This window comes from Miscanthus floridulus, chromosome 3 (assembly GCF_019320115.1).
Source record: "Miscanthus floridulus cultivar M001 chromosome 3, ASM1932011v1, whole genome shotgun sequence".
Taxonomy (NCBI): domain Eukaryota; kingdom Viridiplantae; phylum Streptophyta; class Magnoliopsida; order Poales; family Poaceae; genus Miscanthus; species Miscanthus floridulus.
In genome coordinates, this window is record NC_089582.1 from 142,101,308 (window position 1) to 142,128,960 (window position 27,653).

General features: G+C 44.2%; 2 protein-coding genes and 3 pseudogenes across 2 annotated transcripts; 3 read left to right on the forward strand and 2 right to left on the reverse strand.

The window, feature by feature from the left end:
• Positions 1–627: 627 nt before the first annotated feature.
• On the forward strand, positions 628–3,207 carry LOC136547298 (transmembrane emp24 domain-containing protein p24delta9-like). The gene is made up of 4 exons (XM_066539253.1): positions 628–998; positions 1,109–1,318; positions 2,756–2,832; positions 2,922–3,207. Exons 1-4 carry the CDS (start codon positions 741–743, stop codon positions 3,064–3,066), a joined length of 690 nt encoding a protein of 229 aa, XP_066395350.1. The 5' UTR covers positions 628–740; the 3' UTR covers positions 3,067–3,207.
• Positions 3,208–3,924: 717 nt separating this feature from the next.
• On the reverse strand, positions 3,925–8,780 carry LOC136547299 (serine/threonine-protein kinase VIK-like; annotated as a pseudogene).
• Positions 8,781–14,603: 5,823 nt separating this feature from the next.
• LOC136547300 (uncharacterized) lies at positions 14,604–22,765 on the reverse strand. Its single transcript, XM_066539254.1, is given in 23 exon segments — positions 14,604–15,028; positions 16,235–16,331; positions 16,436–16,543; positions 17,012–17,321; positions 17,507–17,575; positions 17,858–17,895; positions 18,338–18,398; positions 18,484–18,551; positions 18,649–18,812; positions 18,980–19,044; positions 19,221–19,294; positions 20,042–20,119; positions 20,218–20,313; positions 20,461–20,548; positions 21,068–21,130; positions 21,206–21,285; positions 21,479–21,535; positions 21,640–21,712; positions 21,851–21,911; positions 21,914–22,073; positions 22,161–22,355; positions 22,483–22,722; positions 22,724–22,765. Coding segments are annotated over 21 exon segments (2,112 nt in total). The 3' UTR covers positions 14,604–15,028; positions 16,235–16,331; positions 16,436–16,513.
• A 1,021-nt stretch (positions 22,766–23,786) lies between these two features.
• LOC136544576 (E3 ubiquitin-protein ligase AIP2-like) lies at positions 23,787–25,090 on the forward strand (annotated as a pseudogene).
• A 236-nt stretch (positions 25,091–25,326) lies between these two features.
• Positions 25,327–27,440, forward strand: LOC136544577 (uncharacterized; annotated as a pseudogene).
• The last annotated feature ends 213 nt before the right edge of the window (positions 27,441–27,653 follow it).

Sequence of the window (27,653 nt, forward strand, 5' to 3'; positions counted from 1 at the left end):
GCCCATCAACAATGTTGATGCTTACACATTGCAAGTTATAGAGAGTGGTGCTAACTTTGAGTGGTGAGGTATGAAACTTTTTAGGCTTCACTTTTCACACCGTGGAAGGCCTTGGGCTGAAGCCAACGCGATTGTTAGCGTGCATTATTGCTGGTCTCTTGTATGCTTGGCTCATGTTGGGCTGCCAACCAAGTATTTTGAGTTACATCCCCATATTCTGGCTAAATTGAACTTGCATTTGCGCACGGCTTACCAACGCTAGGTTGGACAACCAATCAAACTCTATATGACAAAATGACAATATTCTCATAACTCAATTCATTAGAGATGTTGTGAGTTTATTCATAAGTTAGTTTATTTTTTATAGCTAAAGAAATTTGAACTTAGGACACGAGCAACAACTTCTGGCGAAAATTGGATTATGGTGCTTTGCCAGAGTTTGGAGAATGGTGACCATCTCAAAATAGGGGCAGATACAGAGCTAAACAAAGTATATGAAGCTGTTTTTAGATGAAATTATATGGAGTATCAAAAATTTTTTATAGTGCCATTAATCTGCAATTGCAAGCTACTCCTACACTGCAGCTTTAAGCACCCTGACGTCAGACTTGAGAAACCTCTTCAACTAGTCGCGCTCTCTGACACGGCCCAGCGCATCGCGTCATCGTCTTCCCCTGGCCTCCCCGCAAGCCAAACGCGAATTCCAGCCCCGTGACCTCCCCAGCCCCCGATCTCCGGCGATGGCCGCGCGGCGCCTCGGATCCCCCGCCTCCAGGTGGCTGCGCCCGTCCGCGCTGCTCTTCCTGGTCGCTTCCGCCCTCCTCTCGGCCCCGTCGCCGGTCCGCGCCCTCCGGTTCGACCTCGAGTCCGGCCACACCAAGTGCATCTCCGACGAGACCAAGGTCAACGCCATGGCCGTCGGCAAGTACCACATCGTCGGGCCCGACCCCAACTTCCCCGACGCCCAGCTCCCCGAATCGCACCGCATCTCCCTCAGGGTAAGCAAGCGAGCAGCGCCAAGCGGCTATTGGGTGATCTGGCTTGGGAGGGGAACCCATGGCAATGTGCGTGTGATGATTGGGGGCACTTTCCTTCGATTGATGGGCAGGTGACTTCGCCGTACGGGAACAGCATGCACTACGCGGAGAACGTGCAGTCGGGCCACTTCGCCTTCACCGCGGCAGAGGCTGGCGACTACCTGGCCTGCTTCTGGGCGCCAGACCACAAGCCGCCGGTCACCATCGGGTTCGAGTTCGACTGGAGGAGCGGCGTCTCCGCCAAGGACTATCCCAGCGTCGCCAAGAAGGGCAAGGTCGATGTGAGTATTTCGCTTCGCCCTCCAGATTCCTACCTTTGTTTTGGTCAATTCACCACCAATCTGGTCACGTCGATAGATACAGCGTTGGCTAGTGGTTCACTTTTTGGAATTGAGAAAATAGATCATGGGTTCTAATTTACTTGTGGCAGCATAGTTACAGGACTGTTCTTTCGATTTGGGTGCTTGGTGTGGAGTGTGGACTAACTTGTGCGGTTGTGGGACTAGTATGTTTAGACAGGAGTAATTTTCCGATTGTGCATGCTGACAGTTTGTTGATCAATTCTGTTTCACGTTGATGTTGAAGAGCATTTGGTTTTGCAATTTTCAGCTTGCTAGTGATTTTGGTGTGTTTGTATGTTGGACTCCTAGATTTTACTGGTTAGAGCTTTTCAATTTTCTGAAATAAGTTAGGTTCAATTTGGGTATGGATCGTGTATGCTTTTGTAGCCTGTTTTACGCTGTTCATAATGAGTTCTTTTTAGTTTTGCTACCTGTGCTGTATTGATATTTTCTAGCCCTGGTGCTGGGTTCAAGTATGATACACGTGGGGCTGGATTTTTTTGGGAAAAAAAATATGTTCGTGTGGTTTTGTAATTTGAATCAAGAAGCTCATTTTTTAAAATTATATTGATATTAGTAAGTTATTGCTACAGTTCAATTATATGTTCAATGTGGATATAGAAAGGTCATAAGCTTAGTAACCAACAGGTTGCTTGTTACTTTTTTTTGTGATATTTTTTCTTGGTTTTCATTGCAATGTTTTCTTAGTTTCATACAAGTTGTGCACCATGTTGACTGTGCTTGAATGATACACAATTGACATTTGTAATGTCTCTCACTTGGTGTTTTTTTTATCTTGTTTTAATTATGCATGACTTAATGGTAAGCATCATGTGTGATTTATAGTCAGATTCTTATTGAATATATGTTAAACGAGTTTGGTCTCTTGGCATAAAATTCTAGATAAGTGGTATCAGAGATATGATATGTGATGAAGGTGGGATGTCATGGTTTTAGCATTGAACTATTATATGTTATTAATGCTGATCATAAGGTTTTTTTTTTTAACTTTCCATTGAAAGAAAAAGGAATGGGAGAAAAGAAGACTTATCTTTTTGCTGACTTCTTAGAACTTGAAATCGGGCATTTTGGTGGCTGTGACAGCTTATCTGCTTTTCACCTCATATTTGCAAGTTATCAGGTTGTAATTTAAACTTTTAGTGCTATCTAGGAATTGATATTGCTAATAATGTGTCCCATATAGCATTTGCTCCTCTAGTTATTTATTGGTCATGTTGACACTGCTCATAAGTCATAAGTCATAATCAATTCCTGAGACTGAGCAAATTGTCTTATTTTTGTGAGAATAGTACTACTTTTTGCCATGTTGTTTCTTAGTTCCTCTGTTCATGCACGTGTGTTGCTCATATGTTGCAGATGATGGAATTGGAGCTGAAGAAGCTAGAGGAAACTATAAGAAATATACATGAAGAGATGTTTTATCTGCGTGAAAGGTAGTAGTCTACTAAGCCAGCGAGAAAATGGATTTTGCGGAAAAACTAAAAAGCAATTCTGATACCGCATGGCCATGTCTTGTGTCCAGGGAAGAGGAAATGCAGGACCTGAACAGGCGAACAAACTCAAGGATGGCTTGGCTAGGGTTCCTCTCCCTTGGCATCTGCTTATCAGTGGCAGGTTTGCAGCTGTGGCACCTGAAGACCTTCTTTGAGAGGAAGAAGTTGCTGTAGTTGCCCCATGATTCATGGTAGACCTCAGCGCAGGTGTAACCTATTTTTGGGTGAACTGTCGATCTGTTACAGAGCTTGGAATCCCATGTAAGAAACTGGTATGTCACACTAGAGAAATATGCTTCACTATGCTTTAGCCCTTGTTTAGTTCTAAAAAGTTTTCCCAAAAAGTGCTACAGTAGCCATTACATTGAATCTTGCGATACGTGCATGGAGCATTAAATGTAGACGAAAAAAAAACTAATTGCATAGTTTGGTTGGAAACCGCGAGACGAATGTTTTGAGCGTAATTAGTCCATGATTGAATACTAATTGTCAAATAAAAACGAAAGTGCTACAGTAGCTAAATTTTCAAATTTCCCCCAGCTAAACACAGCCTTAGCCTGTCCAGTTAAACTTCTAAGAAACTTAAAAGGGAAACTAAATTGTCTTCCATTCAATAGTTCGTGTTGTAATTTGGACTTCTGGAGCACCGTGTTGACTCTTCTTTACGTGATAGTTGTGTATCTGGAGCGCCTGCTTTTTCTTTTCTTTTTCTTTTTTTTTACCTGCTAGATATTATGAAAGCTTGAGCGATGAAAAGCACGACGTTCCTAGACCCAGTCGCCAGTTCCACATGTAATCGTCTGGGTGTAGTCTGCAGCATGGCTGTTACACCATGACTGCAATGATTGATGGCCGGTAACCTGATAACTACCATATGCTACAGTTGCTACACCATGATTTTAATGATCGATGGCTGGTAACATGATGACTATCATATACTACAGGCGAAACTTGAGACTGTAGCTTCGTAACAGTTACCAGTTCATTCAGGAAATTGCAAAGAATCACCTTCTCCAAATCACAAAGGTAACAAAGTATATTGTAATCAAACAACAAAATTTGTAATCCACAAATATTTCTCCGTATAAAGTTTACAGTAACTTTGACAAGTAACACTTACAGAATATGCAAGGTAAATTCACTTCCCATTGCCAATGCAGTTCTCAATAATAAGCATATAAAGATCCTGGCAACAGAAAAGAACAGAAAAAGGAAACCATCTGATCTATAGAACCCCACATCAACCTATATGCTGCAGAACTATGGTCTAATAGCTGAACATTTTTCATAATTTACGGAGAGATTCAACAAGAAAACCTAAAGCCAAAGTTGCAAAGGATGTGGTACAAACAAAAGCTTCTGTTTTGTTTAACAGAAATAGCATCGACGTAAAACAGCAAGAAAATTTTGCAGTCTCGGTGGACCTTTCTCGAGGCACCTAATTTTGTACAGTCATCAATGTCAGATCTCCCGAGAAAATCCCATTCAAGACACGAGTTGTAGTAAAGAATATATAATTATATATATGCACTGCTACTGGAACAAATGCCAGTGGTTGTCATGCGAATAATGCTCCTTGAGCTTCTCAAGCCTCTTGAGGATCTCCAAGAAAGATGGTCTCAGACTGATATCCCCAGACCAACATAGCTCAACCAAACTGCAATAGGAAAAACAAGTTAAAATACTACAGCACACTCGCCATGTTAACATGGTAATTGTAAGAGTGTCAAGGATATTTTGACTTATACATACTCCTTCAACTCAGTGGTATGACTTTTACGGAAAACTGGGCGATGCCCATCTGCCACGTACTTAGCAGCCTCATAAGGTTCGTAGTTGGAGAAGGGTGGAATCACCTTCCAGCATCTACGATCATACAGAATAATCTGTCATTCAGTGACACCACCTTACTGCTGGGTGCTGGCTTCTACTTTTAGGGATGAAATTACCTCGTATAGAATCATGGCAAAAGAGAAGATATCAACTTTCTTGTCATATTTCCGGTGCTTGAAAACTTCAGGGGCCATGTACCGATCTATGTTTGTCCAAAGTTAAACATTAATATATTGAATTCAAGAGAAGATATTCAAAGGAAAGTGGCAGCTCCTGAAGCTTACAGCTTCCTGTCTCTCCAGTCATCTTGTATACATCATTCGCATGCTGTGCTTTGATGATCTTGCTAAGGCCGAAGTCTCCAACCTTCAAGTGGTTGGCAGCAGAATTCACCAGAAGAATATTTCTAGAAGTTGACACATTGAGTTAGACTGGGACAAAAAATATTGTCACATTATCAAAAGCAAGCAATCCCATGACAAACCTTGGTTTTAAATCTCGGTGAATCACAACATTAGGCTCATTATGAAGATATGCCATTCCTCTGCAAAAGAACAAACATAATGAAGAAAATAACACAAAAATCAATTATTACAGCTAAGAATTACGGAAAACCAGCTAATACATTGGAGGAGTGACAGTGGTATGCAATGAGGTGAGTCAGAAATATATGCAGGCAGTATATGAAGGCTCAAGGATATGGTGTTTATGGCATAACTAGAATGCATATACGATTATGGCACACCATCTCAATCTACAGTTCAAATAGATCCAACCGACCATGTTACTATAAGTTTATAATGCTGTCAACTAAATAGATTTGACATGATCTCACAAGGGGTGATAAATAGATGCATTTGTAACTGCAGAGTCAAGGTACTCACGGCAGTGACGAAGCCAGAAAAAAATTTAGGAGGGGCTGAACAAAAGAATAGAGGTTTTTTTATCTTCTCTTAACCTTAGCCCCTCCTACCTAATACATGTATGCATAAAATTTTAAGGGGTGACTTAGGAAAACTCCACGTGCTCAGGATGGGTAGGGGGGGCTGAAGCCCCCCTAGCCCCACCGCTGGCTACGTCCCTGACTCACGGTCAAGGCTATTCTTAACTACTATATATTACACGAGAAATTATTTAAACAGCATAATGGCTGTTCTTAACAACTATATTACAACTATAAAGGCCTCGAGGAGAACACAATATTACTCGAGGATGTTTCGCTGTGTTTGTCCTCGCCCTTGGGAGAATACGTCTCGCAATGTTCGTCCATTGAGGACATCAATTGTGTAATTATTGTATATATGTTTTCACTCCCTATCCCGAATCAAGTGCTTTGAAACAAGAGAAATAGTTGTATCATGTAATTAATAGGGGAGCGCATGGCCATCCCAAATCAAGTACTTGTGCTATGGACAAACACAGTGAAACAGAGGTGTATGCACTAAGAGTCAAGCACATGAGGTGAGGGTACCTTGCAATATCCAGTGCAAAACTAACAGCGGTAAGTGGATTGAGTGCACCTTTGTCCTTCAGATATTGATGAAGATCACCCTGAAAAATGCATTTAACTTAACATGAGCAGGTTTCAAATAGTCGACACAAAATAATAGTTGAACACAAAGCAAAATACATACTCCTCGTAGAAACTCAGTAATTAGCATTAGAGGCTTGGTTTCTGTAACTGCTCCAAGGAACTGGACAATATTTGGATGTCTCAGCTTTATTAGCAAGTTGACTTCATGCTTAAAATCTTGGCTGCAGGAAAGGAAAAAAAAACATTACATAAATATATGCATACACAAACATGTACTATAGTTAACTATGATTGATGAAAAGTTGGTGTACAGTCAATCAGTTGGAGCAAGCAAGGAGGTCGATAGTTATTCTGATATGATTGACATACATCACCAGCCTGTCATCAGATAAGGATGGAAGAATGCGCTTGACAGCAATAGGTGTTCCTCGCCAATTTGCTTTCAGAATTTCACCGAAAGAGCCCTGTTGTAGGAAGCAGGTTTCACAAACTTAAGACAACCCAATACAAAAGGAACTAAAAGTGAAGTACAGTAAATCACTAAACTATGCTATACTTTATCAAATAATTGTATTGAGAAAGAGATGTTTCAAGACTTGAAACCTTTCCGATAACTTGTGCTTTTGTAAAGTCCAATTCAAGTGGGTTAATCTCCCAGTCAGCCTTATTTGTTAGAGGTGGTGGAATCGTCTTTGGTTCAAAATGGCTTCCAGTTTTCCCCTACAGGGTAAAAAGGAAAAATTCGAAGGAGATGAGAACGATCACATGATGCATCAACCTGCATAATCATATCATATTTACAACCGCCAGTTTAAAAACTCTCAGTCCAGTAGAGCATGATTAATCTAGTTGCAAGCAAAAGGTAAACCAAAAGTATCAACTAAACAGAGCATGTGTAAATCAGCAAGCCCTCCCCTTAGATCACCTAATATTTTGCCAAAAAAAAGAAAGGACACCTCTACTTCCGACAACAATATTGGGGACCATGTGTCCTGGATACGTATTTAGAAACATTGCACCGATAACAGCTGCAGAGCAATATAGAGGGGACTCACCCACTAAATCCATACCATACAGTGACAGGTGGAATTGGAATACCTGGTGTTCAAGTTACAGATTTAGTAATCTTGAGCTACAGGTCAAACCTATTCAACCTAATCCAATAACCAAGACAACCTGTTAAATCAAGTTATCGACCACATACATATGTCAATCCGCCATGCTCCTTGAGCAGCTCAATCATGGACTGCCTCTTTGCGCCCTCCGAATCAGCTAGTGGCTGTACACAAACCAAAGAAATGTTAGCATGATTAGCAATCGTCCTAAGTGTGACATCATAATATTAGAGTCTGGACCAAGCCAGTCAATATTTACAGCACTACAGCACGAATATAACCCATCAGCAAACATAAACCTAGAAGTGCACTGGACAGAACCACGCCACGCTTCTACATTAAAACTTAACACCAAACCGAACCAAATAAGCAACAATCGAGACCCAATGAAAGTATGACTCGTCGCGAGGCAACAAATGTCATACAAACACGCTTAGAGCGAAATTAACCGATCATTGTAGCACCGGTACATTTGACAAGCCAACATAGCAAGCGCGAGACCCCATGAATTCGCAGCGCAATCTGCAAATTCCTCAAATGCAGCAAGGTTGAGACACTAAGGAAAACCGGTTCCCAAGCCCAACGCAGAAGATGACAAGAGTACCACGCAGTAGTAGGATGAAAAGCTGCAGAGCGTGGATGTAGCTGATCGCGTGCCTTTCCAAATTGTCAAATTCGACAAGCCAATCGTATCCCAACAGAAGAGAGTAGGATCTGAAACCTCTGAATCGTTCCAACACGAAAACAAAGAGCCCAAGGCGCAGCATCGACCCAAATCGAGCCCGCGACATCGGAACAGACAGAGAACAGACAGAGCATGCAAATCAAACGCAGATGCAAGGGGCAGGCGAGGATCGTCGGAGGAGACTGGCCCACCCCACTCCCACCCACCCACCGTGTTCTGCCAGCGGTCCTGGGCGTTGACGTCGGCGCCGTTGGCGATGAGGCACTCGGCGACGTCGTGCCAGCCGTGGAGCGCGGCGACGTGGAGCGGCGTGCGGCTGTCGTAGTCCCGGGCGTTGACGAGCGCGGCGTCCTCCTCCAGCAGCTTCCGCACGGCGCCGACGTCGTTCTGGTGCGTGTGCCACAGGATGAGCGAGGTGCGGGCGACGAGCCCCTTGTCGTCGAACCGGCGCCGCGCGCCCCCTTCCGACGACCCCGCGCCGCTGCTCCCGCCTCCGGATTCCCCATCCGCCGCAGCGGCAGCCGCGTCCTCCTCCGCCGCGCTCATCTCTTCCTCTCTCTCCCGCGCCCGCCCCGCGTGGTCCGAACCGGATGAATCTGCGTGGAAAGGGTTTCTCTGCCCCTCCGTTTGTCTCTGTGTGTCTGGAAATCCTACTATTCCGGTGCGGGGAGCTGGGGGACTTTTTAATCGCCCTCTGCCCGCGTGCACTGCACGAGATCGCAATCTGCAGCCTGTTCGGGGCTGTCGTAGATGATCGTAAATTTTTAGTTGGAATAGTATTTTTTTTTCATATAAATTAGCTAGTCGTACTTCTTCATAAACCAACAACGATACGAACCAGTCAGTCAAGATCTCTGAATCCAACCCGTGACTGTTTAGCGTCTCATCACAGCGTCAAGCGCTGCTAACCCGTTTCGTTAAGGAACCCGCTAGCCGACGCCCACTTGTCGTATGTGCCAGGCTGGCATGGCATGGGCCTGGGCGACCCACATGACCAGGAGGCTTCCTAGCAGGCTTGCTGCTGCTGCATCAATCAGTCAGTCACGCTCTGCCGGTCTGCCCCTGCGCGGGCTTGAAGGATGCATACATGCATCCAAAACCGGCGAATTTTCCACGGAGCTGGGAGCTGGAGCTGACGCAGTCTTTGCTCCTATTTTCGTGCGGCCTGCTTTGCGGTTTTCCGTGTCGCGCAAAGACATCCGAGTTCTTCGCGAAATTGCCACCAAGATGGTGCCATTTTTGCACTGATCCGCACGCACTGTGCGAAATGTGGGTGGTGAGCAGAACCCCCGGAGGTACTGTACACCGATCTCGGCGTGCAGAAGATGGTGTAGGCAACCAATAACGGACCTAGTACAAGTGCGCTGACAACGACAACTATGATAGCGGCGGATCTAGAAAAATTCTAGAGGGTCTGAACAACACATACCGCTCGATCTTAAATCTTAGCCCCACCTACACTATAGAATTTTATCTAAAAATTTATGAGGGCTCTAAGGGTTTCACTCCTCCGGTATGGGTAGGGGGCTCGAGCCCCCCCCCCCCCCGCCCCACCGTTGGATCCGCCCATTGACTTGCTATGCAAAAATTGCAGGTGCGCTGCTGTGCTCGTTACATACGAGAGCGAGTGCTTACCGGTCCCTCTCCGGTCGGTCCTAGGACGCGATTGCCATTCGTCCATTCCTGCGCCCTGACGTCCCATCGTGTTTAACCGTTTGATGAGGACATGACATCCATACATATGACCATGTTTGGCGCATGGTATGGAGGGGTAGGAGGCCAGCAAGGGTGTCCAAGTCAAGAAGGAGGTCCGAGGCTAATTCGGTTCGAGTCCCCAAGGTGAAGGTCCAAAGTAACTCAAGTTCGAGTCTACCTTAAACTGGTCACCCAGGACGCATCCGGACTCCGTTTTCGATAATCCACATATGGTTGGAAATCTAATTTGATAAAGAAGCCGATCCAAGTGGTATCACGTCAAAAGACCTTCAGAATCAACGGGAATCATCGAAACAAGTCAGCATCCAGAATCTGTCAGGGTGCTGCGACACCGTCTTTTGGTCCGTTGGACCGTGTATCGTGTTTGGGCCCATTAGGGGCGCGTCCAGAGGGGTGACGCCCAAGACTCTATAAATAGCAGTCGTCGCTCTTCTTAGGCTTTGGCTTTTGTTTAGTTCTTGATTTCCTCGTGAAACGGACATCGTTTTGCTGCAACTGTGCCGCCAAGGCTACTTACTGTGAACCAGGGCCCCAGTTCTTGATCTTGTTCGCCTGTGGCGATTAGTCCTTTCGAATAAAGACTTGAACTCCTTCTTGTTTTTATAAGCCTCATATTTATTTGCAATTTCAGATTGCGTTCATCCCGTTCTTGCTTGTGTTCTCGATTCGCTTGCAGGAAAGTCTTCTCGGCGAGGTCAATCGCGTTCGCGTGATTGATAACCGACGGAGCAGTGGTGTAACGGTTGCGGGGTCCGAATCAGTCTTGGTTCGAAGCCTAGATCGTGAATGTCGAGTCTCCACCAATCGACACTATCATACCTTTCGAAAGATCGGGCCTAGTCTACATCACCGTTGATCTTATTTAAAAATTTTATGTAAATTATAAAATAAATAAATCATTATTAGAGTATCTCTAATGATAAAATAAATCATAACAAAATAAATGATATTTATAAAAAAAAAACGAATGGTCAGATGTCTGAAAGAAAAAAAAAACCGACACTTCGGGACAGAGGGAGTACCTCTTCCAACCATGCTTTTTCGGGCCACCCTGAGCGTGACAAACGCTGCTGCGTGTGCGGCGGCATATCGTATCTCTCAGCTCTCGCCGGGTGCGGTGCTCCCATCCTGATTCCGCGCTGAGAGCGAGAGGGCGGTGCGCTTATCACCGTCCAGGCGTTCACCCGTTATCGTTCATCGATCGGCAAAGCAGGCAAGCAGCGGTGGGCTGGGATAGGGGGGGCCACCGTGCGGTTCCATGTGCGGCACATGGATTCCGCCCAGGACTTGGCAAATGCTTCGGCTTTGCAGCCCCGGTCGCTGCAGGTGCGGAACCGGTCCCTCCGCCGCGCTTTTCCTTGGTTTTCTGATGAGGCGAACGAGACTCTGAAAGGATAGTGATGGTGATGTTTTTGTCGGGGGAGAAAGATATTGATACCGACTCGCGTTTATGTTTTTTTCGAAGGATGACTCGTGTTCAGTGTCTAGATGACCGGCAAGTTTCAGGGTGACCGTGCATGGGCTAAGCATGCTTATATCCAATACCCGACGTCCGCAGCGGAGCTTTCGAACTGATGTTCATAGTTTGTGACAAACTGACAATATATATTGGTTCAACGCATGGGTGCCTACCGTACAAGCGATAAGCATTGAGGACCAAGTTTTTTGTGTTAAGAAATATATAGCACGCTGCATTAGCACCACTGCCGCTGGATACCAAGGTGCTGTTTGTCTAGAGGCCTCGTTCGGTCGAGGATGGGAATGATTCCTGTCCGGGTTTCCTTCAATAATTTGAATAGCGTCGGAACTGTTCCGGCGAAGAACGGCCAGGAACAGAGATAACCGAACGGGCCCTTATTTACGTATCTTGTTTGGTCCAGGCGTGGGAATCGGAAGGCAGTTATATTTTCACGTGGACGCCAGCGTGATCGCTTCCTACCCACGATCGGACGTAATCGGCGCACTGAACGCGCGTAACTATTCCCGTGTCATCCGTTTACAAAGTACGTCGACCAAACAATAACTAACGTGATCGGTTGGCGGTGTAATAGCTTTAATTTTCTTTGTTACTCTCTTTGTATCATAACCTCTGTTGTAAACACTTGTACATTAATAATAAAAAGCACAGTAGGGGTGGGTCTGCACCCTCCTGTTTTCCTCAACAACAAAAAAAAGCCAACCAAACAGCGTCCAAGTCTTTCTGGAATCAGGCGAGGTAATGTCTCAAGTCAGAAACCACTGAAACTAAACAAATGTATTTGAGCATATCCTTTTGGAAAGCAAAGCTCGATTAAAGATCAGACGGGAGGTTAAGGAAATTTTGAGCATTTCCCTTAGGGCAAAGGCGCAAAGCATATGCTTTTGGTATTGACTTCTTGACCATCCTCCGCGGACAAAGTTGCAGCCTGAAAGTTGATGAAGGGCGAAAAATATGGTAAAGTTTCCCTTTACCACGTACAAGTTATTGTGTGTTGTTGTGAGGATCACAAATGAACTTTAGTGAATGGCCTCTAAAATATGGTTTGCTCATATGGATAATTTATATAAATGCATATACATATAGATTGCCGAACCTTGTAGTAGTATACTCTCACTGTCCCGTCTAACCTTATAGTAGTACGGTCTCTCCATCCAAAAATAAGTGTCGCTGTAATATTCGTGCCGATCAAACTAGTATTTTAAATCTAACTGGTTCATAAAAAATATTAGAGTCACGTTAACGCGTGACCGTCGCGCTTTAGGAGAGAGCAGGACCCCTCCGCGCCACCCCGCCACTCCACTCCTCTGCCAGGCACCCAGAGCCCCAGACCAAATTCCGTTTTCAGCAGGTGTGACTTTAGCTGAGACAAAAAAAAAAAGCACAACATTTTCTTTGAACGACTATAATTTTTGAATGATGTGTCCGTTTTTAATTATGTCTGCACCGTTGTGTTCTATGTGGTGAGACGAACAAAACTAGACCCCACTTGTCTAGGTTTCGAAGAATTTTATTTCAATAGCAATTTATGTGTAAAAATTTGCTAGGAGATTTATGAAAGGAGTTGCTACTATGTAATACTAAACTTAATACTCCAAAAATATAATAAAGTTTTTACATGGCATACACGAGCTCTGGAGCAAAAAATCAAAATAAGTTACTAACGTGTAAAATTAAAGTTGCTACTCCAAAAATATACTAAAGTTATTATACAGTGTTCGCTTGAACTTACCAGCCATGGTACAGTGTTTTTCTCTCACAACAAAACTACATCAATCGGCTTATCAGCCGCAGAAACCATCAGCCGAACAGCTCATTATGCATAAGCTGGGGGCAAAAAATATTAAAAGGAGTTACTACCGTATAATACTATAACCGTACAACTTGAGGGAGGGTAAATTATTTAAAAATAGAAGCTACTGCACAAGCTGGGGAAGGCAAAATTCTTTTGTGGCAACTTATGTGTGCAATGACTATCTTTTTATGACAACTTATATATTGTAGATGAGACAACTAATATGTATGATTTAGGAATGCATTCGAACCTAAAAGGGTGACTAGAAAATATAACAAAAAAACAAAAACAAAACTTGACTGAAAACTGGAACTAAAAAACACTAGAAAAAAACTGAAAACCTAAAAATAGAAACTGAAATACAGCACTCAAAATAAAAAATTGAAATTGAGAACAGAAATAAAAAAGGAAATTAAAGACTGAAATTACATAGAACAAGGAAAAGTGTTCAATCTGATATCCATCAATTTCTGGAATCTCATGATATACATCTCAGTACAGAGAGCCTTGGACCGACACAGCAATAGGCAGGAAATCAGAAAAAACTAGTGTTGGCGAGCTCGTGTTGCTGTACGCCTCTACGTGACGAGCGGAAATGGGTGCTGTCCCGCGCGAGTGGGCTGCATAGGAGTGGCGCGCCAGGTTGCGTGGGCTGCGCGTGTCAGCTGGCCCGCGTCACGCAAAACGCACGACTGGCCGCGCGTTAGAATTTGCAAAAATATTAGCAACATCGTGTCTCTAAATAAGTTTATTATAAAAATAAATTCAACGATTTATCTAACAATTTATATATATTAATATATTTTAATATATTTAACCCTTAAGTCTAAAGATTTTAGATTGAGCAGAACTAAAACCGAATACATGAGATGCGACTTTGACGAAGCTGCACATGAGGAGAAAGATATGAGTTTGGAAGTAGTGCCTAAGAAAGATACCTTTCAGCATATGAAATCGATGCTACAGAGGGATAGAGATATTGATGCGAACGTTAGTCATAGAATCAAAGCAGAGTGAATCGCGACAAGCTTCTGGCATTCTCTGTGACCACAAAAGTTAAGTTTTATAGAACGACGATTAAACCGACTATGTTGTATGGAGCAAAATATTAACCTACAAAGATTCGACATGTTCAACAATTGAGTGTTACAGAAATGTGTATGTTACGATGGATTTATGGGCACACAAGAATGGACCGAGTTCGAAACGATAATCCCCAAGAATGGACCGAGTTCGAAACGATGATCTACGTAATCGCCTAAGGGTAGCACCAATTAAAGAAAAGCTTGTCCAACATCGGTTGAAATGGTTTAGCCATGTTCAAAGAAGACCTCCAAAAGAACCAGTGCATTGTGGAGTCCAAAGCCAAGCTAATAATATGAGGAGATAGAGGAAGACCAAAATTGACATGAGAAAGACAATAAAAAGATATTTAAAAGCTTAGAATATACCTAAAGATATATATTTGAATAGGAATACTTGAAAAACAGTTACTGAAGTGCCTGAACCATGACTTGAGCCTCTTGGTGGATTTCAACTCTAGCATATCCTTGGACTGAAAGACTATGTTATTATTGCTGTTAAGTCAAAATTGTAAGTGTTTAGCTTATCAAAAAGCGAGGACGACACCTACTTTGGACGAAGGGAGTACTGTTATTACGGTAAAGCAGTACTAACTCATGTCCAGAGCGAATAGAGAAGTGCACGCCTCGCAGAAGTCCATCGTCATACGTGCATGCCCACGCGGTTGCGACCTCAGTTCAAACATAACGATATAGGATGCATAACTAAAGACTAAAAGACCTATCTGCAAAAGGTAAAGCTACTTTTCAGTCATCTAAGTTTACATCCATATATGACAGACCAGCACCTGTTCCAGTTTTCTCAAAAATCATGTAACAGCATGAGACTCATCATGCCTACTGAGAGCTAGGACCAAAATGTTCCTTCTTTTCCGAAGCTTGGTTTCATGCTTTGGGCCCTGAAATACATGTTTTTTAAAACGATGTAGTATGAGATACACATTCACATAGCAGTGTAATCTACAGCTAGCATCAAGAGCAACTGGTAGTAACAATGCTGTAACAACTTCTAGAGTTCTAGAACATCAATTGTGATTTCTATGTACATGTGTCAATGTATCAGGGTAGCTCTCGACAATTACAAAACACTGGGATGAAATAAGACGAGTCAAGCCAAACGTTGCAGGGTAAGTTGATAGATCTACAGTTTGTTGGTAAAAGAAGATGAAATCAACTGGTAAAACAAGGCAAAATCATTAACTTTGCTGACCAAAAACAGTGCTAGTATATTGACAAATCTACAGATTGTTATTCCATGCCATGTATGAGTTTTGAATTACACTACTAATTGCAATAAGTACACTTAGTTACATGATTAGCTGGATATTTTTTTTAAGAACCATTTGGTCCTTATATAAAAAGGGCGTACCCAGTGCAGAGAGCTCCCGCTCTGTGCGGGGTCTGGGAAAGGGTGTCAGTGGCAAGCCTTACCCTCGCCTGTGCAATGCGAGGAGACCGCGACTCGAACCCGGGACTTTCCGATCACAGGCGGTAAGACTCTACTGCTTGCACCAGGCCCGCCCTTCCATTTGGCCCTTATATGATAGGAAATATTAATTTCAAACTAACTTGAAGGGCTACTTAAGTGCTCATCTTCCTGCTCTGCAGTCTGCACACACAATACTAATTCACTACTTACCAATAGTCAAATGAAAATAGAGCCCAAAATAATTTGGAAGAATTTGATCAAAGAGAAGTTCAGATTTACACCAATTTGGGGATAAAACAAACTTTTAGAAAGAACAACTCCGCCTACCCACAGAAAATTATACGACACGAAGAACTATTAATTTTTTTTATTTTGACATAGTGGTTTGAATTGATCACGTAATGAAACAACATTCAGACTAGCCAAGACACTATATAATCCCCAATTACATTTTCTAATTAAAATTTTGATCTCCATTGATCAACTTGTAAAGTTAGGATCTAAACATGCAATTCTCATGTCCAGGGATCCAAGCAACACAACCATGAGAAGCAAGCCTAGGAATTTGCTGTGAATTTATTCTAAATTAAATTATATAACTTCAAGGCAACCTACTACAGGGAATTATTAGAGTTTTTAGGATCTAAACACGCAATTCTCATGTTCAATAACTAACCTCAAGTAGTAGTTCAGCCATGTAATTGACCATCTGTTTTAGAAGCTCCATAAGTAGAGAAATCCTCTAAAGTTGTATGATTCAGAAAAGAAAATATCTACAGGCAACCAAGTACGGAAACAAGTCCATAAATCATAATGTGAAATTAAGGTTTTGAAGAAAAGGCATATTTTGGTAAAGAAATTTTCACTCGTGACGTACCAGCTAAACCCACATGATGTGTTTTTGTCACAATGGATACCAGCTTGTGAAGAATGCATTTTACACCGTAAGGCTTGGTCAGCCGTTTAATGTTTTCTGGCAAGCAACCTGTACATGACCAAAGAAAAACATAGCATTATGGACTATAAGAGAGGGTGGTGGTGGATTTGTTCAAGCATTGAAGTGCAAACTGAAGAAATAAATTGTTTAGTTGTACGATAATTGTCTGTCAAAGGAAAGCATTGAGTGAGATGCCCTAAAGAAAATTATGTGATCGTGGTCGAGCCATAGTCACATAAAACGGGTTCACTACCTTCGACCCTCGACCCGGGTTCATCGACCCCGACCCAAGTTCACGGGTTCATTTTCGACCCGAAGTGTAAAAATCTCTCGCGAGTAGCGTAGCACTAGCGTACCATGTTCCGTGACCCCATCCCTCGACCCCGTCAACCCGGAAACTTTGTGACTATTCGAGCCCCAATGGTTCGGTTCGATGACCAAAAGATGAAACGAAGGAGTAGCAAAGATATTTTAAGTATTTTCAAAACCAAATAAAAGAATTGAGCAGGAACTCACCGAAGTTGAAGTTTTCGTCAACTCCCTTATGGCCATTGTAGCATAAGATGATGCTGGTAGAGTAAATTCTAATTTCACAGCCAGTTTCTCTGGTGACAGATCTGAGATGCCAATTGATTTGGTTTCTACTGAGCTAGCTTCAATGGTTGGTCCAGAGGTGTCCAATGAAACTTGCAACCTGGAATCACTTGATGGACAACTGCAAGTCCCATCAGATAACGGCTCATTTGTTTCTGATGGGGTTTCTGATAGAACATCTAAATCAGTTGGTACTAAAGGTGTATTGTCATCTTTGTAAGTCATCAGGTCCCTGCATTCATTAAAAACAAATCATAGCACCAAATGTCTTATAGGAGTACACGTACAATTAGCTTGGGTAGTTCATCTAAATTCACTATGAATAAATATACAGAAAACTAGAGTTTAAATCTAAAAGATAAGGGGCAAAGCATTTGATTCGACGGAACAGAAAAACTCTGCTTGTATTGTGTGTACCATTCAAAATCAATAGGGCGTTGGAGTACGCAGCGGTAACCTCCTTTCATGCTTGTAATCGAGAAGTCCCTAACAAATGACAGTCAAAGAAATGCATGCGAAATAAGAACTTGCTCCACTGGCCTAAGTATATTGTGCATAAGGAACTAAAAGGAATATATCCCCAATATGTAAGGCACAACATTTGAAGCCTACATAGATAAATGCCATTTTAAAACCCTCATTTTCCTTCTGGTGAAATCAGAAGGAACTTTCTAGTGGCAGTGTATAATTACAGTTCGTAAACACCACTAAGCTGTTCAAAAGAGGAGTCAGATAGCAAAAAATGGACCTTGTGATAGAGCGACTTACTTGATACCATGGGCGCTCTCTATCAGGCTAATGCCATCCTGTGTCACAAAATTAAGATGAACATTATGGTAATCGTTGGACAAGAAATCATTTGAACGTGTGAAACTCTATCACTTCTTCATACTCTGACTGGAAGAATTACGTATTCCATGAGTTTACCAAAAATTCTGAATCTCACAGATTTCTCTAAAGAGATAATATAGTAACCGATGGAAGAACCACTCTAAAAGTTAAAAGGAACTTCATGACCTAATAGATCATTTCCTCACCATAACTTTCAGACTAAACATATATACTTCATAACTAGATACTCCAAATAATATGCATGTAAACAGAAAATTTTCAAATATATCCTTTCTTGGGCATAAAAGAGCAAAGATGCTTGTACAACATAATTTAGTTATCATTACAGATGTTTCTTCAGTTCATAACACAACGAACCTCTTGAATAACTTAAAAGTTCATGACAAAACTCATTACCTTCTTGGCTATTTCATGATAAATCCTAGCAACTTCATTCTCAGGAAACAATGTTTCTGACCTGCACGTGGAAAAGGGTAAGCATAAGTGATTAACACTCAAATCACAAAAACATACGACATAAGCATATGCTCCTCAGTCCTCACCCAGGCAAAGGGAGGACAACATCCTCAATCGAGTAGACTGCCTTCAATAAATCTTCAGAATCAACTATCTAGAAGAGAAGCGCATGATTGGGAATTTCGTTATAACAGTGTTATGCAAAGGTTTGCCATCAGAAGTATGATCAGTAACGATCTTCTATAGCATACCTTCACAGACTGGATCATTTCTTCAGGAAGTGTTTCACAAGACATTTCCATTTCAGATGAATTAACATGGCTATCATCATCATCAAACGTATCTGTGGTAGTTGCTTCTCCAAGAGAGGACCCTGTTTTGTAAACTAAGTCACCTTCTACAACTTGTGAAATACCTGTGAGTTCAGCCATTAGCATGTAAAGACGAAACAAGAGTACATATTAGCCCCTACTCCCTAGAAAGCCAAAGGTTTTCCCGTTCAAAAAAAGAAAAGAAAGCCAAATGTTAGTTTTAGAACAGCTGGAACAAGAGCAGCAGAATCCAATGCACAAGTAGACTTACCATACTTTTCCACTCTCATACTTGCAGCATGGTTCCATAGGTAGCTCTGGTAGCTATGTACATACCTGCACAGCATGGTTCCATTGGAGTACCAGAGCACAAAGTAAATACGAAAAGCCCTAACAATATATTCTGACAGTAGATTTTGAATACTAATTTCTTACATAACAGTGATGTACCACATTCTGCATTACATAATTAGCAATACGAATGAAAATTTAGATAATGTATTGCAACATACATCAGCCTCAGTGTTTTAGGTATAGCCATTAGTGCTTGTAGATAGTTGTCAGGATACTTCTTCAATCTCTGAAGCTGGAAATGAAAGAAAACAAAGGCTCCCACATTAATGCAATTTAATTCAGACTAACAACGAGCAAGAATGTAAAATCTTAAAATGGTAACAAGAATGGACATTAAAATATGGCATTCATGAATTATCATGATCACTTAGTAAATATTGGAATTGGAACAGAAAATGCAAAACTCAATCTAAGGAATTTTTCTATTTATTACCTCTTACTGTGCAAGTAAGCAACTTTTATCTTTTGGGTGGGTACATTTTGTACAGAAAAAAGTAATTGTGTGTTACCCGATGTTTCAAATCGTTATGAGTAAGGCAGGCTGTATGGTGCTGCCTAGTACGGTAGTACCTAGAGGTGCCTAAATTAGTATAGTGTAATACACATGTCTATCCAGGCATGCAAATATTTGAGCAACTTTCACCGCTCTGGACCAATTGCCAGGCATGGTTTACCTCTGAGCCTCCTAGTTTGAAACTGAATCTAAAACTGAACTGCTGAACTTAAAATTCATGAGTGGAACTGCACCAAACACCTCAACAGTTACATAGACTGTGTATTGTGTAGTCAAGAAAGCTCTTGGCAGGCGGGAAACACACATGCATACATCTTACATTTTTATATAACTGGACTCTGTAGGAATAGGACCAATCAAATCCCAGCATCCCAAAACTATGCAGTAAATGTGCTAGGAAGGGAAAGGTGTATGAATTTATTTCGTAACATCTACTATGTTTGCAAAAAGATCAAGAAAACCTACAATAGCTCTCTCCACTGTGAGATGTCGGGGCATGCTCCTAAGTGCTGCATCAACAGCACCATGCCATTTATAATGTACCTGCACGTCATTCATTGCATGAAACTGGTAGAAGTGAAGTGAAGTTTCAAATTTAACATAAATTATTAGTTATTTAACAGGGAAAAAATATCACCTACCCTTGTACCAAGAATCAAGCTAACAGCATGTCGCCACTCTCCTCTAAGCAAAGCAGCACCAACAAAGTGAGTAGGTACAGAACCGCTGCCAAAGCGCTATCAAACACAATGGAAACAAACTATTATGTTTTGCAGAATAACGAACAAAAAATCATTTCTTAAAAGGCATAAGAAGCAAAATGATGAACTACACATCACATAATAACATAAAAATAGTACTAACTTGAAGCATGTTTCCTGTACCTGTAAGCCATAGTAATTGATAAATCCATTTTTACTTAGACCATTAACTGCGGCATTTATAGCATTGGCCGATTCTGCAATAACATTCCTGGAAGAGATAAAAGAAACGGGAAACATGAATTATCTGTTCACTCTTTAATTAGAAAACAAGATCATGGCCTGAGTAAGTGGACCAAAGATAATGGCGCATAATAAAAAGGGTGTACCCAGTGCAGAGAGCTCCCGCTCTGTGCGGGGTCTAGGGAAGGGTGTCAGTGGCAAGCCTTACCCTCGCCTGTGCAATGCGAGGAGATCGCGACTCGAACCCGGGACCTTCCAGTCACAGGCGGTAAGACTCTACCGCTTGCACCAGGCCCGCCCTTCAAAGATAATGGCGCATAATGATGGACAAAATTCTAAAGTTCCTTATAAGTTGTAACTTAAAACTTATAACCACTGATACACTGTATTAAAAGCAAGCCACCAAGCATTTTGTCGACATGTTTCAAAGTGCACGTGCAGCATAAAAATTGGCCAAAGCGCAAGCAGTTTCACGAAGACCATTCATGACATACGACCAGCATGCTATGCTGCCAATAGTGCCATACATAGAAAGGAGAGTACGCACCTCAAAGTAATTGCAAAGTGGTTCCCTTTGAGCTGACCAAGAGTAAGGCCCTCCTTCACGTAACTGAAGAGCCATTTGTAGCTAAGTAGTCAGTGATTTTAAATAAAGGGGTTCATAGATATATGCTTCACTGGTTACCTAAAGTCTCCAACTCTGATACCTGCGAGTTTTCTATTAAGAGCAGCCAACCTACTAGCATGCACTTTTAAAAGTGTCACCTGATCAAAAGGCAGGGAATCAGGACAGTGGGGGGTAAAATAGAGGGGGGGGGGGGGGGGGGGGGGGGGGTGATGCTTCACACTGAGATCAGCCTTTCATCAAGGCTATTCAAATACTTTGTTTCCCGACCAGACCATATTGACCCAGATTGTCCAACAATAAACCAATAAATGGGAAAAACTCAGGGCATACCTGTTGGGTTGTAACAGCATGTTTATCCTTTGTCCCTGCAAATCCAAAAGATCTTGGCTGTGAAAATTAATACCACCAACCAATCAATGGAAGCGATGAGAATTGAGCAACTCAACAGAAAACTTGTGAAGTACTTTGCTGAAGTAAAACATGGAGACCACCTGAACCCCTAGCATCTTTCCTATAACTCCTAGTGCCTCTTGTGTGTCCTTGTTCTCCTTGTAAAGGTGAAACCTGGTAATATTTCTTACTATTACCTACTATATTTCAAAATCAGAATACATGAAATAGGAATCACAAGTCAAATTCGCATCCTAACACATTCTTATCTCAGCAAGTCATAGATGCATATGACAAAAAAAATGGCAGCACCTCAGGAACTTCCCCAGGTGATAAGGCCAGGATGTAGAGCCTCTACTGTCAAATGGCTTGCATCTCTCCAGCCTGAACTGTCCATGACTCTCCTGTTCCTTCCCCTCCCACCACGTGGCCCTGAACCCAAGCGCACCCTAATACATTTCTGAATGCCATCGCTGTGCTCAACCGTATCCGTGTTCAGGAACTTCAAATTCCTCTTGATGAACTCGTGCACCTCCTGCACCAAAAACAATTACAACAGAACAGGTGACACACATATCATCCAGGCATCCACAGAAACCACGTTCGGGATAACCAAACTCACCGATCGATGGGCCTTATCTGAATCAGCTGACAGAATGATTGGCGACAAGTCACCATCCCCTCCCTCCGAAACCCTCTCCAGGAATCCCCTCAACGCGTCATAATCCACTTCGCCGCAGAGCAGCCGGAACGACTCGAGCGCCCGCGATGGATCCGCGGTGGCGTCGCATCCGCCGTTCTCCACATTATCTCCACTCTGCAAATCCACAAACACCAGGCAGCCGAAGTGAGGTCAGAGCCTCGGACATGGCGGATAAGATTACAGCCCATTCCGCTAATCCAAGCCCGCAGCGTGGGAGTTCGGGAGAGAAATACCTCCTCGCCGTCCGTCGGTCGGGGAGATCGAAGGAGGTGAGGCGGACGAGGGCGCCATCTCGGGCGACCTCGTGGACGACGAAGTCGGAGTAGCGCTGCTTGAGCGCGCCGCAGAAGCCCGGGATGGAGGAGGCGAAGCGGGAGATGCCGACGTCGGGCTCGGCCAGCGGCGCGCGGCGCGGCGTGGGCGGATGGGCTGCAGCACGGGGGCGGAAGTGGGCGGCGGGCGGCCGGGAAGGGGGGTTTAGGGGTGAGTAGGGGCAGGGGTTTTAGGAGGTGGCGACCGCGCATTCCGTCGGGGGCGCGGTGGGAGCACGGCCGCCGGATTGGGGAGACGGGGAGCAATCTGCTATCCCGCTTGTGCGCGCGCGGGCGCTCTGTTTCTTCTTCACGCAGAGGGTAAACTGAGCAATGACGTGGCAGGCGCGGGCCGTCCGGCCTCCGGCGTGGGCCGTCCAGCGGGCCGAATTTTTTACATTTTAGCCTTTTTTTTTTAAATTTCTCACAAATAGACCATTGGCAGAAAGAATTCAGAAAATAGACCCTTAGCTCGGCGCCATTGGTGCTGGCGCCGAGCTCCTGGGCACGGTGGATGACATGGCAGTGAGCTCGGCGTCAGAGTGACCTCTGGCAAAAAGAATTCAGAAAATGGACCCTTAGCTCGGCGCCATAGGTGCTGCCGCCGAGCTCCTGGGCACGGTAGATGACATGGCAGTGAGCTCGACGCCAGTCACTAGAAACCACGACTAGGATTCCAGCTATGCAACCTAGAAACTAGATGATAAGATAATACATGTGGAACCCTGTATGAAATGAGTGATCTCGTGGTAATGTTGTAAGAACTACATCAAATGCCGACCATTTACGACCATTTAATTAGATGACATATGTTGGGTTTACATCTGTTGGTTTATCAAGTTGAGCATATGTAAAAACAAGACAAATGTGGATCTATTTTTGTTATGCACTTAACATAGCTATATCTCCTCAAAAGAATTACCTATCAATATATATTTGTTAATAAGATGTTGCTTTTCGCAGACACCAGATTTGTTTTTGAAGGGCACCTTACTGTGGGACATGAACCTCCACCTCCAGCATGGCTTGTTGCCCAGAATTTAACGCGGGGATTGAGCATACTAACTGAATTCTCTGGAAATCAAGATGGAAACAACAATGTAACAGTGCCTAGAGCAGAGGAGATTATCTATAAATAGTTAAATACATGTGGAACCCTGCATGAAATGAGTGATCTCGTGGTAATGTTGTAAGAACTACATCAAATGCCGACCATTTACGACCATTTAATTAGATGACATATGTTGAGTTTACATTTGTTGGGTTTATCAAGTTGAGCATATGTAAAAACAAAACAAATGTGGGTCTATTTTTGTTATGCACTTAACATAGCTATATCTCCTCAAAAGAATTACCTATCAATATCTCTTTGTTAATAAGATGTTGCTTTTCGCAGACACCAGATTTCTTTTTGAAGGGCACCTTACCGTGGGACAAGAACCTCCACCTCCAGCATGGCTTGTTGCCTAGAATTTAACGCGGAAATTGAGCATACTAACTGAATCCTCTGGAGATCAAGATGGGAACAACAATGTAACAGTGCCTAGAGCCGAGGAGATTACACCTGCTATAATGAACCTCCTAGAGACCATATCAGGCGATAGGGATCTAGAAACTGCTTTGGAAGAATCACTGCAGGTGTGTATGAATACTTAATAATCATTTCATGAGAATCCACTTCTTTAGTACATTGCTAGGTCTCTTGTCAGTGCACACTGCTAGGTCTTTTAACCAACTAAAGAAGGGTGCACAATTATATGCTTCTGATCTTTAGTTTGTCCAATCTCATAACAAACTACCCTTGTACACCAAATTTGCACTGCACTCAAGTGATAGTACTGATTTGCTCAAAGGCAGAGGTAATCTCATCATGTTTTGATGGATGGGGAAATAATTCTCTTTAAATTTATTATTATCATTGTTATTGAGACCTTGCATGTAGTGGGAAGGATCTAGCTATACAATTTGTAGTCAAGTACAACTTTCTAACTCTGCCATGTAAGTCTGCTTCAGGTAGCTGAAATTGTAATAGGATGTGAAAATATTGATCTCGAGTTACATTTTGATGCCAGGGAATCATTGAGCATCCACCAAGAGCACCCCCGGCTTCAAAGGAAGTTGTTGCCAATCTACCTATCATTACGGTTACCAAGGAAGTCATCGCTAGATTGGGTAGTGAGACGGAGTGTGCTGTCTGCCGCAAAAACTTGGTTGTGGATGACAAGATGCAGGAGCTTCCTTGCAAGCATCTCTTCCATCCTCCTTGTCTAAAGCCATGGCTGGTAAACTTCTTGTGAACCCTTCAAATAAGTAGGTAGATTTGGAGTGGAGGAGCATCATTGTTGCAATCAGTGTATCTAACCAACCATGACTTTTTGTTTCATTTAGGACAAGAACAACTCCTACCCTATATGTCGGCATGAGCTGAGGACGGATGACCATGCGTATGAGAGTAGGAAGGAGCGTGAAAGGGAGGAGGAAGAAGATAGAAGGGGTGCGGCAAATGCTGTCAGGGGTGGGGAATTCATGTATATCTGAACTCAACAGTACCAGAATGTAATCACTTTGATGAACTTCATGATTATCTGATGCATTACTGTCATACACCTCTTGTTCTCCACAAATACTAGGTATAACCATGTGCTACATGTACCTAGTTACATATCTTGTGATCAACCTCTGATATGTGCTATGTGTTGTCTATGTTCGTTTATCTTATCATCTAGTTTCTAGGCTGCATAGCTGGAATCCTAGTCGTGGTTGGTCGGGGTTAAATGGCAGTGAGCTCGGCGCCAGAGTGATTGGCGCCGAGCTCACTGCCATGTCATCTACTGTGCCCAGGAGCTCGGTGCCAGAGACGCTAACACCGAGACATGTTATCTCGGCGCCAGCATCAATGGCGCCGAGCTAAGGGTCTATTTTGTGAATTCTTAACGCTAGGGGTCTATTTATGAGAAACTTTCAAAAAAAGGGCTAAAATGTAAAAAAAAATCGGTCCAACGGGTATATGTGCTACTCCCTCAGTTCTTTGAGGCTTTTATAGGTATGGCATTAAAAAAGTTTGTAATTATACACAAGCCATTAAAAAATTGACCGTACACGAGTGACATTGTTCTGAACTTCTTTGCTCTCCAAGCCATTCCGTTGGTGTTCTGTTCGTTTTTCACCGTTTGGGAGTCCTAACAAGTGGGTCCGGTCAGTCAAAACATCCATAATACCCTCTCGTCCCTATCCTCTCTCTCAAACTCTCTCTCTCTCTCAAACTTGATCTCTCTTCTCGTGCGTGCGGCCGGGGCGGAGCTCGCCCGCGCCCGCAGCGGCTGGCCGGGGCCAAGCTCGCCCACGTGCGCCCTCGAGCGTGCGCAGCAAGGCGCAGCAGGGCGAGGCCACGGCCATGGCCATGGTCACCGCGCGTTGGGCCTCATCCGCGACCGTCGGGCGTGGGCCGACACGTTCGGCAAGCGGAAGGAGACGCTCAAGGTCAAGGCGTACGAGCTCTCCATGCTCTACGGCGTCGACGTCACGCTCGTCGTCGCCGTCGTGGACAGCGACTGCGATGGTGGCGGCGCGGCCGTCGACGTGTGGGAGTCCACCGAGGGCATTGTGCTGGCCCAGTACCATGCGCTGGACCTGGAGGTGCTCTCGTGGCACACGCACCGGGCGTACCTCGAGGGCGGGTTGGGCAAGGAGGAGGCCAAGCTTGCCCACGTGCGCCAGGCCGGGCCCACCGGACTCGATCCCTAGGACAAGGTGCTGGGCGTCGTCGCCACGGTGAAGGAGGCGCAGGGGCTGCTCAAGGCCATCGATGTCGCGATACAGGCTGCGGAGAATAGGATGAGGGCACTGGGTCTGCCGGTCGACGGCGAGGACGGGGTCGGTGCTGGCATCGTGCTTAAGGGGGGTCACGCCGCTCGCCTTTGCTGGCGCGGACGGTTACCCGCTGCATGCCCTCGATGGTGGCGGTGACTACGACAACCAGGCCATATGGGCCAATGATGGCGTTCAGGCGTACGACTTCCAGCAATGCACCAACGGTAGCGGTGGCGTGGGCATGGAGGGTTACCACCTTCAGATAACGCCGGACATGTACGCCGTCGGTGGCAGCAGCAACAACAACAACGGCCTCCTCACGACGGACGACCACCTGTACCCACCGTGTGATGCTGGCACACTGCAGCACGGCTATGGCTTCCACCAATGCACAGGCACCGATGACTTTGGCATACCTGCTGGCCACCAGATGTAGGAGTTGTTGGGCTGGGGCGCTGCCCAGACCAATCTGGTCATGTGGAGCGCCAAGGAGCCGCACCATGCCATGGTGCCTGTCCACTACCCCTCCGTCGAAATCGGCCTCAGCTACATGGACACGACGGCGGCACTCGGTGTCCAGGCGGTGGTGGCTTGTCCTTTGCCATGGGCGCCAACTGCAGCTTCGTCAATGCCCCACCAGAACTCTCCCTCGCCATGGGCACCGCTGGCTGCATTGGCGGCCGCAACTTCCAACGCGCCACTAGTAGCCTTCTCCCACACCATCGGTGGCAGCAGCGACAACTTCACCAACACAACGCTAGCCCAGCCGCTCGCCATGAGCTATGGCGCCGACCTGACAATTGCCGGCAGTAGGTACGCGACATAGTGGCAGGCAGCCCAGCTGCCCTAGCGTGCCGGCAGTGGCCAGCAGTTCGGCGTTGAGCAGCCGCATTACCTCAGTGACCTGGAGGACACACAGTCGCAGGTGTCCCAGAAGCTCCAACACACCGACAACGGCCCGTAGTCCAACATCGAGCTACTGCATTACCTTAGTACGCTGGAGGAGGACACGTAGCTGCATTACCTTAGTAAGCTGGAGGAGGACACGTGGTTTGAGAGAGAGAGAGGATATGGATAAGAGGGGTATTATGGACGTTTTGACTAATCAAACCCACTTGTCAGGACTCCCAAACGGTGAAAAACGAACAGAACACAGACGGAATGGCTTGGAGAGCAAAGAAGTTCAGAACGATGGCACTCGTGTGCGGTCAATTTTTTTAATGGTTTGTGTGTAATTATAAACTTCTTTAATGGCATACATGTAAAAGCCTCCAGTTCTTTCAGTGTTCAG